Genomic DNA, 13,128 nt, shown 5'->3' on the forward strand with positions numbered 1-13,128 from the left:
TGTGTATTCTGTGCTCAAGCCCAGGAGTATGAGGTATCCTACAATTCCTTAATACATATGATCAAATTGATTGGGTAGGAATATAAAATGATTTAAACAATTGAACACAATATACAGATAACAATATAAAAGATCATATACCAAGCATGAAATGTAATTTCACAGTAAGCCTGTACCAAAAACACTGAAGCATTTTGACTTATTTCCACGAAGCATGCAATGCACGAGCAGAACTGCTTCCAAAGACACTGATTCAATGTAGAGCATGCTCAGTACCAGAAGACATTAATTTCACTAAACACAAGAGAACCTGCAGATACTGGTGAAGGGTCTCGGCCCAAAATGTCGACTGTTCATTCCCCTCATAGATGCTGCCTTATTTGCTGAGTTCCTCCAGCATCTTCTGTGTGTTGTACATTAATCTGACTGTCTCCCTAATGTCAAGGCTGCAGAATATGCTGCTTTCAATGCAAAGATATTACAGGACACCATTACTATATTTTTCCCTCAATGTGAAACCTTAATTTACAAATCATCAACAGGAACCTGTTTGGATGCTGTTGTGCCAGACAAAACCTAGTGGCCTTTGTAATGAAAAGAACAAATAAACATGCTATAAAATCTTCACTCCTTTATTCTTAAAATACTAAGTGCTAAAAATAAAGTGCATTAAAATTGTACAAATGTCTGACATAATGAAAGCATACCATATAATTGTGATAACATGTCCTGCTGTTCATAAACAGAGGGAATCATTTATTTCAGGAAATATAAGTTGATTCAATAGGTTTTCTCTTCATTCACAAAGAAATCTGCAGTGTTCAATGCAGTTCTTATATTCTGTCCTCTTACTGGTTGTGACTATCTACATCAATATACTAACAAATATGTAATCTCTTAGACTGCCAGCAGTTCAAGGAACATTTACCAACAGAGCTCTAAAATTTCAGCTTCTGTGTTAAGATATTGGAACAGCATCAGAGAAAACTAAAAAATATAACAATTATTTAGATTCAATCTGTTTGAATAGCATTTTCTCACCCTATACCCCACTTTGTAACTGCAACTCTGTTGTTAATAGAGTACAATATTGGGACTGTTGACTGAACATGCCTGTAAATGGCTGTACTTTCAATGGTACGTTTTAAATCATTGTCACCAGATAAAATTGGCAGATCCAATTGAGGTTAAAATCATAGCAGCATGCCATGTTACCTTCCATTTCACTTTGTACCATAAGCAATCTTAACAGGTGAAAGTCAGAACATTACATGAGGTCATATTCCCTACCAACTTCAGATTTGACTTCTTAATTCTGATTGATGTTGAACACTATTTTAACAGAGCTCACAGCCATCACCTGCATATTTATTGTTCATATGGACATCTGGCTAAAATTTGCTGTGATGGTTCCAAGAAATTACTAATTTTATCTTTTTGAAAACCTCTGCTCACTCTGGATTCTTGCATTGTGCATAACAAATTGAAATATATTCTGTCTATGCCATTGTTTTCACTCATGTTATAGAGATTTTCTTGTACTTGTGTATAGCGGCTTCTGTAACACCAAGACTGACCGGGAAGATACCCTTTGGTATCAGAGAGGCTAAAACTTCCAGTTTAACTTCAGAGTGCTCATTTTCAGCTACTGCTAAGTCCTTCACATTTTCAATTGGTTCTGGACTTTGCTTTGTTGGCAAAGGATTTCCATCCTCCTGGACAGCATATTTTCCTTTATTAGTCTGGTGACTCTTTGGTTTCTGCCATTGCTGTATATCCAGTGAGAGTTCTTGGCTAAGTAGTAGCACAAGGGTCCCATCTCCACGTAGTACCCTATTAAAAAATATAACTAAAGGTATTAGAGAATTGGCTATAATCATTGATAATTTTAGAAGACTCATCTCAAGGAAACAGAACTGAGGTCTATTTGGTTCCATTTGTTGGGAATACGGTACTATTATGGCTATATTGCTGAACCTGGGTTCACAGAGCTCCGCACCTTTGATCTACAAGTAAGTTAAAATCCCAACATGGCACCTGGCAAATTAAAGTAACTAAATTACTCTAATTAAAATAAAAGCTAGTATTAGAAATGGTGACTGTGAAAGTACCTGAATGTCACAAAATCCATTTGATTTACTAATGTCCTTCAGGCAAAGAAATTTGCAAAAATTGCCCAGCGTTTCTATGTTTCTTTACGACAAAAGGGAGGACATTTCAGCCTAACAAGCCCATGTTAGATCATAGAAAACTCCCATTTCCTTCTCTGTAATCTATTCTATACCACCTCCCCTACCTATATTCTAATAACCTGCAGATTCTACCACTCACTCTCAAATTGGGGCAATTAACCTACTAACCTGCATGATTTTGGGAGATGGGAAGAAACCAAGAGAAACAAACAAACCATATAGGCAGCACTGGAGGTCAGGATTGAACCTGGGATGGTGAAGCCCAGAGACAACAGCTCTACCAAATGCACTACTGTGCCATGATTTACATTTGCCTCCATAAGTACCAACATAACTGCCCTAGCAAATTATATTGTGCAAGGACGACAAACTGCAGCTTTAATAATGACATCCATAACCTGTGAATGAATGCAAAATGGCAGACCATTCTCTATCACTAATTCCCATGAACACTTTTCCTTGCTGCTAGTTGCATTGAAGTTATTAATAGCAGCACCTCCACTAACATTCAAAGTTCTGATAGGAGAGAATAATTTGCATGGAAAACACAGCTTTTTGGATGCTTGCCAATTCTTTGAAGAACCAATATTTTGGGTGAAAAGCATACAAGCTACAGAAGGCACTACACAAGCTCACCAAGGTTATTCTGACAGCCCCTTCATCACTTGTGACCTTTCACCACCACAACATCACAAGGTAATTATAAGCAAGTTCCCCAGTGAATCACATCTACCCTGCAGCAGCTTCACAAGTATTACAGATGGTAAAAGAGGACTAATTCACCAAGGTGTCAGTAATAAGAAAACGGCAGAAAAGTGCATTTAAATAACTAAGTCTGCAGTCAAATAACAAAAAAAACCAAGCTGAGTCTATGTGCTAGCATGTTTTTCATTTTTGTTTATAACTTATAACATCCTAAATCTAAATTAGTTACAGATCAGGATTTATATGCTGCTGATGAGACAGATTTTATGTTGTACATGAAATTGTTCACCTATTTAAATAAAATAAGTTTTCCAAAAAATTAGGTTGCACATTATTATTTATTTCAGTTCTATGCAATAGTGCCATGTCAGCACTAAGGCAAAGACAGCATTACCAGGGGACAAAGACTAGCTTGAATGCTTCCATTAAAATAAGAAGTACAGACTTAAAAGGTTCAGAATTGGTAGGAACCTTCATGCTACAATGCCTCAGGGTTAGGCATGACCACAAACAGTGACCCAAATAATGTCTTACAAACAATGGAGGAAAGGTTACGGGGAGAGAAACTAATTTGAACTCCCAGCAAACAAAATGAAGGCAAAATAAGTACTCGAGGAAACAGCTGATAGCTTTGAAGATATCCCTTAAATGTGATAAAATATGAAGTAGATTGTTTATACATCTGGAAGATTGAAGAATTTATTTCCTTCCTAGCCATATCAAATTTTCAATTTCAACAGAACAGTTGAAGAAATAACATACCTCACCATCTCCTTGAGGATACAGGGCATCATTGCTTTTGTGTCCTGAGTAATTTTAAATTTTTGCCCAAATGGAATATCACAGATGACCACATCAATACTTTCTGTAAGTAAAGGTAATTCTGCAACACACAAATCAGTCGTCAGAGTTACAAATTTTAAGCATTACAAATACATCATTTTGTAATGCACCAATATTGTATAAAGTAATTCATTTTTCTATATATTACTAATACTTTTTTTAACATCCTTTAAAAAAACTGATACAAAACATTAAAAATCAACTTTGTATTCTGCCTTCATTAATTTGGAACAAGATTTCTTTAAGCAATGATAAGGTTGAGTCTTATTAACTGTCCCTGTGAAAGGAAAAATACTTTGAGACACAACTACAATATCATATATAATTTAAGCTACTTTACACAGGCAAGATTACTGAAGTTATTTATCACATCTAAGCTGACACCAAATGTACATTTAATAATGCTCTTAAGGCTGCGACTTATAATTAGAAATTACTGTTGTGGATTTATTATATATTGTTTAATTTCACAGTGGCAATTACCACCATATGATAGGGCTGTAAATATATTAGTTCCATGGAATTTTTCCAAAAACAATTCCCTCTCCCACTAGTTAATATTTAAAAATTTGAGGAAAGTCAAAGGTACTTCCACATATTTAATCCTCAATGAAATTTAAATCAACCCTCGGTCAGGTTGCACTAGAAATAAGAGCAAGATAACTGCATCTAAAAAGACAGGAAGCAGCAACCATCTAAGAATAGAATTTAAGACTACTTAGAGGTTTCCACAGATACAATTTGACCAATGTTGCATAAAATATTTCTTCTGTTAACCATTCACATTCATTAATATGACGGATAATAACAAATGTCCACTGCTGCTTTGATTCTTAGAACTCCTTATTACCTGTGACAGAAGCTCTTGTTAGGTCAATGTTGCTCTCTAGTTTTGCAAAACACACATTAACAGATGCCATCTGCAGTTGTATGGCTGTATTGTCTATTCCATGATAATATGCATTCTGAGGGAAACAAGAAAAAGATAAGGTAGCTACCCTGAGAGAATAAAAAAGCTCATTTGATAAAGAGGTTAGAGTTACACTGAGATTACTAACAAGATAAAAACATTTCCTTTAGGTTGGGGCTGCATGATATATTGCAGTGGTTAGCACAATGTTTTACAGAACCAGTGACCTGGGTTCAATTCCCGCCACTGCCTGTAAGGAGTCTGTACGTTCTCCCCATGACTGCGTTTCCTCCCACAGTCCAAAGAGGTACCGATTGGTAAGTCAGTCAGTCATTGTAAACTGTCAACTAGTTAGGCTAGGATTAAATTGGGGGATTCTAGGTGGTGTGAAACAGAAATATTATTTACAAGCTATCTAAAAGTACAAATGAATGGTTAGAACGATATGCTCAATGATTTTCCCTCCAGATGGATAAACATCTGGTCTATAATCAGCACTTTGTTGTAATACAAGATCTTCAGGGGAATGACTCCTGTTTGAGAGAGCTGTTCAGTGAAGAGGGATCGAGTATGATTGGGCTATGCACACTAGAGTTTTAAAGAATGAAAGTATGTCTAATTACAGGATATGCAAGGAAATGGCAGAGAAAATGTTATTTTCTTTGAATGGAAAATCTGGAACCTGCAGACATAAAACTTAGATTAAGGGGTTGCTGTCTGGAACTGAGATGAGAAAAAACTTACCTACGCAGTAGCTTGTAAGTTTTTAGAACTCTATCTCAAGAGCTGTGAATGCTCAGCTGTTAATGAGATTCAAGGCTGAAATGGTATAACTTCTGGAACTGATGGCTAGCAGATAAGTAAGGCAGAAGATAAACCATGACTTTTAGTGAATGACAGAGAAGGCTGCCTGTTGAGCAAAACAATACGTGCAGTTCGGCAATAATTTGAGGATACACTATGTAAAATCATGGCAGGATGTTAATGAAAAGTGGGCCAAAAGGTGGCAGATGGAGTTTAATGCTGATAAATGTGAGATGTTACATTTTGATAGCACTAATCAAAATAGGACATACATAGTAAATGGTAGGGCATTGAAGAATGCAGTAGAACAGAGGGATCTAGGAATAATAGTGCATAGTTCCCTGAAGGTGGAATCTCATGTGGATAGGGTGGTGAAGAAAGCTTTTGGTATGCTGGCCTTTATAAATCAGAGCATTGAGTATAGGAGTTGGAATGTAATGTTGAAATTGTACAAAACATTGGTGAGGCCAAATTTGGAGTATTGTGTACAGTTTTGGTCACCGAATTATAGGAAAGATGTCAACAAAATAGAGAGAATACAGAGAAGATCTACTAGAATATTACCTGGGTTTCATCACCTAAGTTACAGAGAAAGGTTGAACAAGTTGGGTCTTTATTCTATGCAACGTAGAAGGTTGAGGGGGGACTTGATAGAGGTATTTAAAATTTATGAGGGGGATAGATAGAGTTGATGTGGATAGGCTTTTTCCATTGAGAGTGGGGGAGATTCAAACAAGAGGACATGAGTTGACAGTTAAAGGGTAAAAGTTTAGGGGTAACATGAGGGGGAACTTCTTTACTCAGAGAGTGGTAGCTGTGTGGAATGAGCTTCCAGCAGAAGTGGTTGAGGCAGGTTCGGAAGGGCCGAGATGGCCTGTTTCCATGCTGTACTTGTTATATGATAAGATAAAAGACAAATAATTTGAATCGCCACATACATCTAGATTTAGAACACAATAGTGCAACTCTATAGAGCTTTAACATTCTTTCAGCTGACACAAGAAAAATGAAGCAATCTTCACTGTGTGAGATGAGTACATCCACTCATTTGTTTTGCATCTCTTGGAAGTGATTTTTATCAGACTTTTAATTTTTTTTGCAGTAGCTGCAAAGGGCACAGCAGCTTTTAATAATTGCAAAACATTATTTAAAGGTGCACATGAATGTAATACTTGCAAAGCAATGTGATTTTTGATACTGTCAGAAGAATGTTAAATCTTGCCTTCTCTATTACAGAACTGTGTTGCAATCTGTAAGCAAGCTGAGTGGGAAGTTACTTACAGGCCACTCTTTGGCAGCTTCCAGCAAAATGGTCCCTAACCCACACATTGGGTCAAGCACAAGTGAGCCAACCTAGAAATAAATATAAGTGAATTGTACGTTCAATCACAGCATGGCTGTCTCTCAAATCTTAAATTATAATGAGTAAAATCTGATCCTATAGTTCAGCAACTGCATGTTAGAAAAAACTGGCTAGAACATTTCACTTTATTTCACTACTTTGCACATTGTGGATTTTTAGTAAAGGAATCTGAAAACAAAAATCAGTGAACATGCTTGGGAATGGCATCCTTCTTTTTCAACTTTTTAAAGTGTACTTATTATCTAGCATACAAGATCTTTGGAAATTATTTCCTCTCCAAAGTTAAAGGATTCTTCAAAACCAATTAGATCACAAAATGTCTAAACACTTGCAAGGTTAACGTCCAGCTCATACAATTACATATTTAGAATCAGAGTTGTATAGCACAGAGATGGGTCCTTGAGGCCAACTTATCTATGCTGCTCGTTGTGTCTATCTACACTAATCCCATTAGGCCTATATCCCTTTATTCATTCCTATACAAGTACCTGTCCAAATACCTTTGTACCCTTCTCCATCACTTTCTCTGGCAATTTGTTCTACATACTTACCAGCATGTGCGTGGGAAAATTTGTCTCTTCGATCTCCTTTAAAGTTTTCCCCTCTCACATTAAACCAATATCCCCTAGCTTTAGACTCTTCCTCTCCTCCCCCCCACCACACCCAGGAAAAAGACCACCCACCCTATCTATGCATTTCATAAACCTCTATAATAGGGGTTTACAGACCCCATTTTAACAAATTTCACGACATATGCTGGTGATATTAAACCTGATTCTGATTCTTAATGGAATTGTTCCATGGCATAAAAAAGATTGGGAACCCTAGCTCTATAAGGTCATACCTCAGCAACCTACTAGAAAGCCTAATGTAATCCATAAAAGCTTCAGCCTGTCTATCCATCACTCTCATGCCTTGTTGCTGACATTTTTCAACTCTTGGCTTAGCTATTGTACATGGATTAAACCAAATTAACTTTGCACTAATTCCTTCTATACTTAAAAAATTTTTAAAAGTAATTCCTCAGAGATGACATCAGAACACTGAGAGCATATCGAGTCATATCTGTCTTAAAATCCACTTATATTTAATTATGTCAAAACAGACTTTAAATAGCACCCAATAAATGATCATGGAACATAAAATTTTATAAGATAGTATACTGACTCCAAAGATGACACTTCAGTACAGATTACACCAGGTACAAGAGGAACAATTTTAAAGTTTTGCTAAAACAAACTAAACTACCCGAGTTGATGATGGGACTTAGTATTTTCACAATACTTAAGCAGAATATGGATGAGTGCTTGAATCACCAAAACACAGAAGTCTATAGACCAAGTGCTGAAAACAGGAATTAACATAGATGGTTGCCATGGATATGATGGGCTGCAAGTCCTATTTCCATACTGTTTGACCCAAAACATGAAGCTATAATAAACAGTGAAGGAGATGGGATACAAATTAGCTTGACGTGGTAAACGAGGAGGAAGCATGGAGAAGCAATATACTGTAAGTTACACAGAAAAAAGAATGCATGAATAAAAAGATTTGGGAGATTCATAAAGATTTCATATAGATTACACTTTAAAAAGAAATAGAGACAATAAAAACAAAAAAAAAAGATATACTAAACTTGCATAAGACCCATTAGCAGGAGTATTTTTTTCATTTTTCAACAGTATATTTTAGAAGATGACTAAAAGTAGTTGCAGAGGAGTTTTGCTAGAATGGTATTGCAATATGGTCATTGATTATATGCCAAGAAATGATTTTTATGTTCCTAGGAGGAAGCTTACAAGAATTAAAATTGTACACACAATGTTACAGGTATACATAGTTTGGATACAAATAAATAAGACTACTTGTGCTTGGTTCAGTAATCTGAAGACAGGCTGAAAGTCGAAAGAATGAGAGTGGACGATTTGTCCTTCTTCTGAATGTAGCAATACTTTATGATTTTGATTGTATTACATTTCAATAAAGTAAGCGCAAATTCACAGTAATTTAGAAGAGGAATGACTATATGCCAAATGAAAATACTGTATTGTTACGGTAAAAAAAAACAGGGAACAGAGACTAATTCAATTAATCTTAAGAATCACCTGTACAGAGATAATGGACTGAATAGCCTCATTCTCTGTGATTCATGGTTCTATAATTTCATTTTAGTATTGGATTACCTATGTATATTTACCCTTCAAATTGCAATTGCTTTGTATGCCTATCATTCAACATATAAACAGAAATTCTAATTACTGGATTACCTACCTGAATATCACTAAGAGAAGCCATGGCCCATGCCACTGTAGATCTCAGTCCTGTACTTTTAATATAATCCCTGCTGGCTAAAGGAAGTCTAGAAATACAAAGACTTATTTTGAACCGTGTGGGTCATTAGTGCAGAAAAAAGAGATAAATGCAAATACATAATTATACTATTCTCCTATAATTTTCTTTAAAAGCTATTAAGATATAACTACACTTTTGTGCAAATGACATTTTATAAATTTGTATGCATATTAAATATTCCTGATTTTCAGAACAGTTTTAATTGATTAGTAGTAGAAAATGTCTACCTTAGAATAGGAATTCCAACCACACAATGATTGTCATTGAAATGAATGTAGATCTGCAAAAAGAGATGAAATATAGCTTAGCTGGTGCGATAACATGCTCAGCCTCATTTGGTTCTGAGAAGCCATAGCATGACAATCCTTTAAAACCCTGAACTAAAAATATCCCAACTCCAATTTATTATTCATGATGTTACACTTGGGATGGCCAGTGTGGGGTGGGGACAACCCGTATAGGAGGTCTTGATGATCCAGTGGAATTAGTGAAGCAGGTTAGGGCAGCAGGAGTTAAATGGATCAGTGCATAGTTATAATCCATGCTCATTTTAAATTTAAAATTTATATTGCCATCACTTTTACATTTCATCCAGTTGGGCTGTTGGAATGTTAAACACAAAAGATCAAAGCACTCATTAGGTATACACTTATGGTCTGAGGTCAAGTGAGGTTAGAGAAATGAACTGGCTGAAGCAGGTTTAAGTGGAGTGTTGTTTAGGAATAATGTGAAGCATGCATGTTAAAGCAGAACCTTGGTTAGGCCTAGTTTCACATTTTGGACTAAAGAGGCAGGCAGATCTCACAAAGTCGTATTTGAAATCTTGATGTTCTTAGGGCCCATATGACTAAGGATAAGTTGTCTCGTTTTTAGTTAGATATATCTCTGTATGGTGATAAATGTAATAATGGAGAAGCTTCACTCATTCATATGTTTTGGACATGTCTGAGTCTTGGAAAATATTGGAAAGAAGTATTCCAAACCTTTTCCATACTTTTTAAAGTAAATTTCAAGCCTAATCCTTTGACTGCTTTACTTGGTATTGTTGGAGGAAAGGATATTATTTTGGAGCCATCTGATTTGCACATTTTTGCTTTTATGTCTCTTATGGCCAGAAGGACGTTCTTGCTTAAATGGAAAGATGTGGCCCCTCCTATTCACGCCAATGGTTATGTGATGTCATGTCATGTTTAAATTTAGAGAAGATTCGATGTTCAATCTTTGAATCTAATCAAGACTTTCAAACATTGTGGGGCCCTTTTCTGAATTATTTTAAAAACCTTTGATTTGCTGTTAAAGCACAGATGATGACTAATAATCTTTTTTCTTTTTTTTCTACTAATCAGCTTCGGTCTTGGTAGTGGGTTAGTTTTTTTATATAATAAAATTATTATTTTTTAATGTTATGAACTAATTGACTTGTACGAATATAGGGTAAGGAGTCTTTATATTCGATTTAGCTTAATGTATTTACATTTTTTTTCCTGTACTCTGTATTCATATATATATATATATATATAAAAATAAATATATTGAAAGGAAGAAATCTTGATGTTTTCATAAATAGTCTTGAGAACATAAGAAACAGAAGCAGGGGAAGGGCATTTGGCATGTCCTGTCTGTTCTATATCTGCCTTTAATATTTGAGCCACTTTTCTACACCAAGCCACTATCGCTCAAGTCCCTTAATATCAAAAAATATATTGATCTCTGTCTTGAATATACTCTGCAAATGAAGCCACAACGATCCTGGAAAAGAGAATTCTAAAGACTTATCATTCTCCAGATGAACAATTTTTTTCCCTCAGTAGTGTACTAAACGGTTGAACCTTTATTTTGAGAAGTGAGCCCCAGTTTTAGACAACACATTTGGAATGAAGAGATGGGAGGAAGGAATGTAAGCTTAGAGAGAGAGAAAAGTAATGAAATCACTGAAGTTAACCTTTCACCCCCTCCCCCCCCCCCCCGCAGTCTATAAGAGATTCAATCATAAAAAAGATCTAGATTTGGACTACAGTGCATAGAAACAGAAAATCTTGTCACCAGCATCGAAGTTACCAGCTCTGTAGAACACAAAATGCTGACAGTGGCCAATACAGGAAATAACTTTTCCATAAAATTGGAAATACCCAAGAGTGTTTGCTTCTAAAAGGTTAATCAATCTTGGTTCATCCTTTTCCACTTACATCCACCATAATTCACATATTCTCAATCTCAATAGCTTTCAATTCCTTGTCACTGACTACCTCATTTTCACAACGGATGCTACATCCACCAAAAGCAGAATTCCCCAACAGTCAACCATATTCTTATCCCCACTTCCTATTCTAACATGTCAGTCCATGGCCTCCTCTTTTGTCATGATGAGGCCACTCTCAGGGTGGAGGAATAACACCTCATTTCCCATCTGGGCAGCCTCCGACCTGATAGCATGAACATTAATTTCTCCTTCCAATATTTTTTCCACCCCCCCACTCTTTTTCTATTCACTACTCTTCTCCTCATCTACCCATCATCTCGCTCTGGTGCCCCTCCTTCTTCCTTTTCTTCTACGGCCCACCATCCTCTCCTATCTGATTCTTTCCCACCTATCTGGCTTCACCAATCACCTTCTAGATAATCCTCCTTCCCTTCCCCACTTCCTTTCCAGTCCTGAAAACAGGTCTTTGCCTTAAAATTCAACTGTTCATTCATTTCCATAGATGCTGCTTAACTTGCTGAGTTCCTCCAGCATTTTGTGTGTGTTGCTCTGGGTCTTCTGCATCTGAAGAACCTCTTGTGTTTATGTTAATCAATCTTTGTTACACACAATGTACTTGGGTGTTCCCAGTACATTTCCACTCAACTTCAACAGATATCACTACTGAGACATGAATCTGAATTTCTGCTATTCAAGTGCATTTTTATTCTGACATGGGAATCCTTGCTGTGACATTGGGCATGAAAAAGTATTTCATTTTTTGGCCATTATATGCTTCAACTCAGATGCATACATTTAATAATATTCTAAACTTGTTCAGCTAAAATTAGGATAGTAAATTATTAAAGCATACATTCTGCTTTTGCAGATAGATTTTACTCTCCACAATGTCTCAAATTTCACAGTTACATGTAATAAAGATAGAAAGTCTTAATTTATGTAAACTAAGGCAGAGAGATAGTCATTGATCAGTTCTGATGGAAAGTCATCAACCTAAAACATTAACTTCGTTCTTTCTCTATAGATGCTGCCTGACCAGCTAAGTATTTTCAACATTATCTGATTTTGTTTGAGAGTCCATTTGAAGTTTTAATTTTACTTTCTATTAACAATTACAAGCCATCTTTTCAAAGTGATTTAATTTTTGTTCAAGCACCATAAACTCCAGGGCCAATAAATTTGACATTGTCAAATTGTATTCTTTTGAGCAATCATGAAAGATTCTAATTACAAATCACAGATCATTCCTAACTGATGATACTGTATTTCCCCACTGTACTTCACAAAGTGCAACAACTGTAGCATAGCCGTTGTTGTGACTCTATTATAGTGTGGGGCATTCTGGAGCTTGGTGTTGAAATTTGGCACTGCCTGCAAGGAATTTGTATGTTTTCCCTGTGATCAGAGTGCGTTTCCTCCGGGTACTCCAGTTTCCTCCACAGTCCAAAGACATACCAGTTAGTAGGTTAATTGGCCACTGAAAATTGTCCTAGGATTAGAGTGGGGTTAAATAGGTGGGTTGTGGACAGCATGGCTCATTGGGCTGGAAAGGCCTGTTTTCTGAATAAGATAAAAATAAACTAATAAATAAATACATTTTAAAACAGGTAAGACAGGAGTTGTTTTCATTGGAACAGAGTAGACTTACCTGAGCTGTATAAAATTTTGACAAGTCTAATAATAGAAAGGACCTATTATCCTTAGCAGAATGGTTCAAAAGCCAGGGGGAATTGTTCTAAAATAATTAGTAGAAATATTA

General features: G+C 36.0%; 1 protein-coding gene across 4 annotated transcripts in view; it reads right to left on the reverse strand.

Annotated features, from left to right (window-relative positions):
* Nucleotides 1-598: 598 nt before the first annotated feature.
* thumpd2 (THUMP domain containing 2) overlaps nucleotides 599-13,128 on the reverse strand; it is a 45,018-nt gene continuing 32,488 nt past the window's right edge. For 2 of the 4 annotated variants that reach the window (XM_072277618.1, XM_072277617.1), the window contains 6 exons: nucleotides 9,397-9,449; nucleotides 9,089-9,176; nucleotides 6,736-6,807; nucleotides 4,591-4,705; nucleotides 3,660-3,780; nucleotides 599-1,833 (listed from right to left, as the gene is read on the reverse strand). In XM_072277618.1, the coding sequence (XP_072133719.1) occupies nucleotides 1,518-1,833; nucleotides 3,660-3,780; nucleotides 4,591-4,705; nucleotides 6,736-6,807; nucleotides 9,089-9,176; nucleotides 9,397-9,449 (765 nt within the window). In that variant the 3' untranslated portion in view covers nucleotides 599-1,517. The remainder of the gene's footprint in view (nucleotides 1,834-3,659; nucleotides 3,781-4,590; nucleotides 4,706-6,735; nucleotides 6,808-9,088; nucleotides 9,177-9,396; nucleotides 9,450-13,128) is intronic. The other 2 variants (XM_072277616.1, XM_072277619.1) reach the window with 1 other exon arrangement.

This window comes from Mobula birostris, chromosome 2, assembly GCF_030028105.1.
Source record: "Mobula birostris isolate sMobBir1 chromosome 2, sMobBir1.hap1, whole genome shotgun sequence".
NCBI lineage: Eukaryota > Metazoa > Chordata > Chondrichthyes > Myliobatiformes > Myliobatidae > Mobula > Mobula birostris.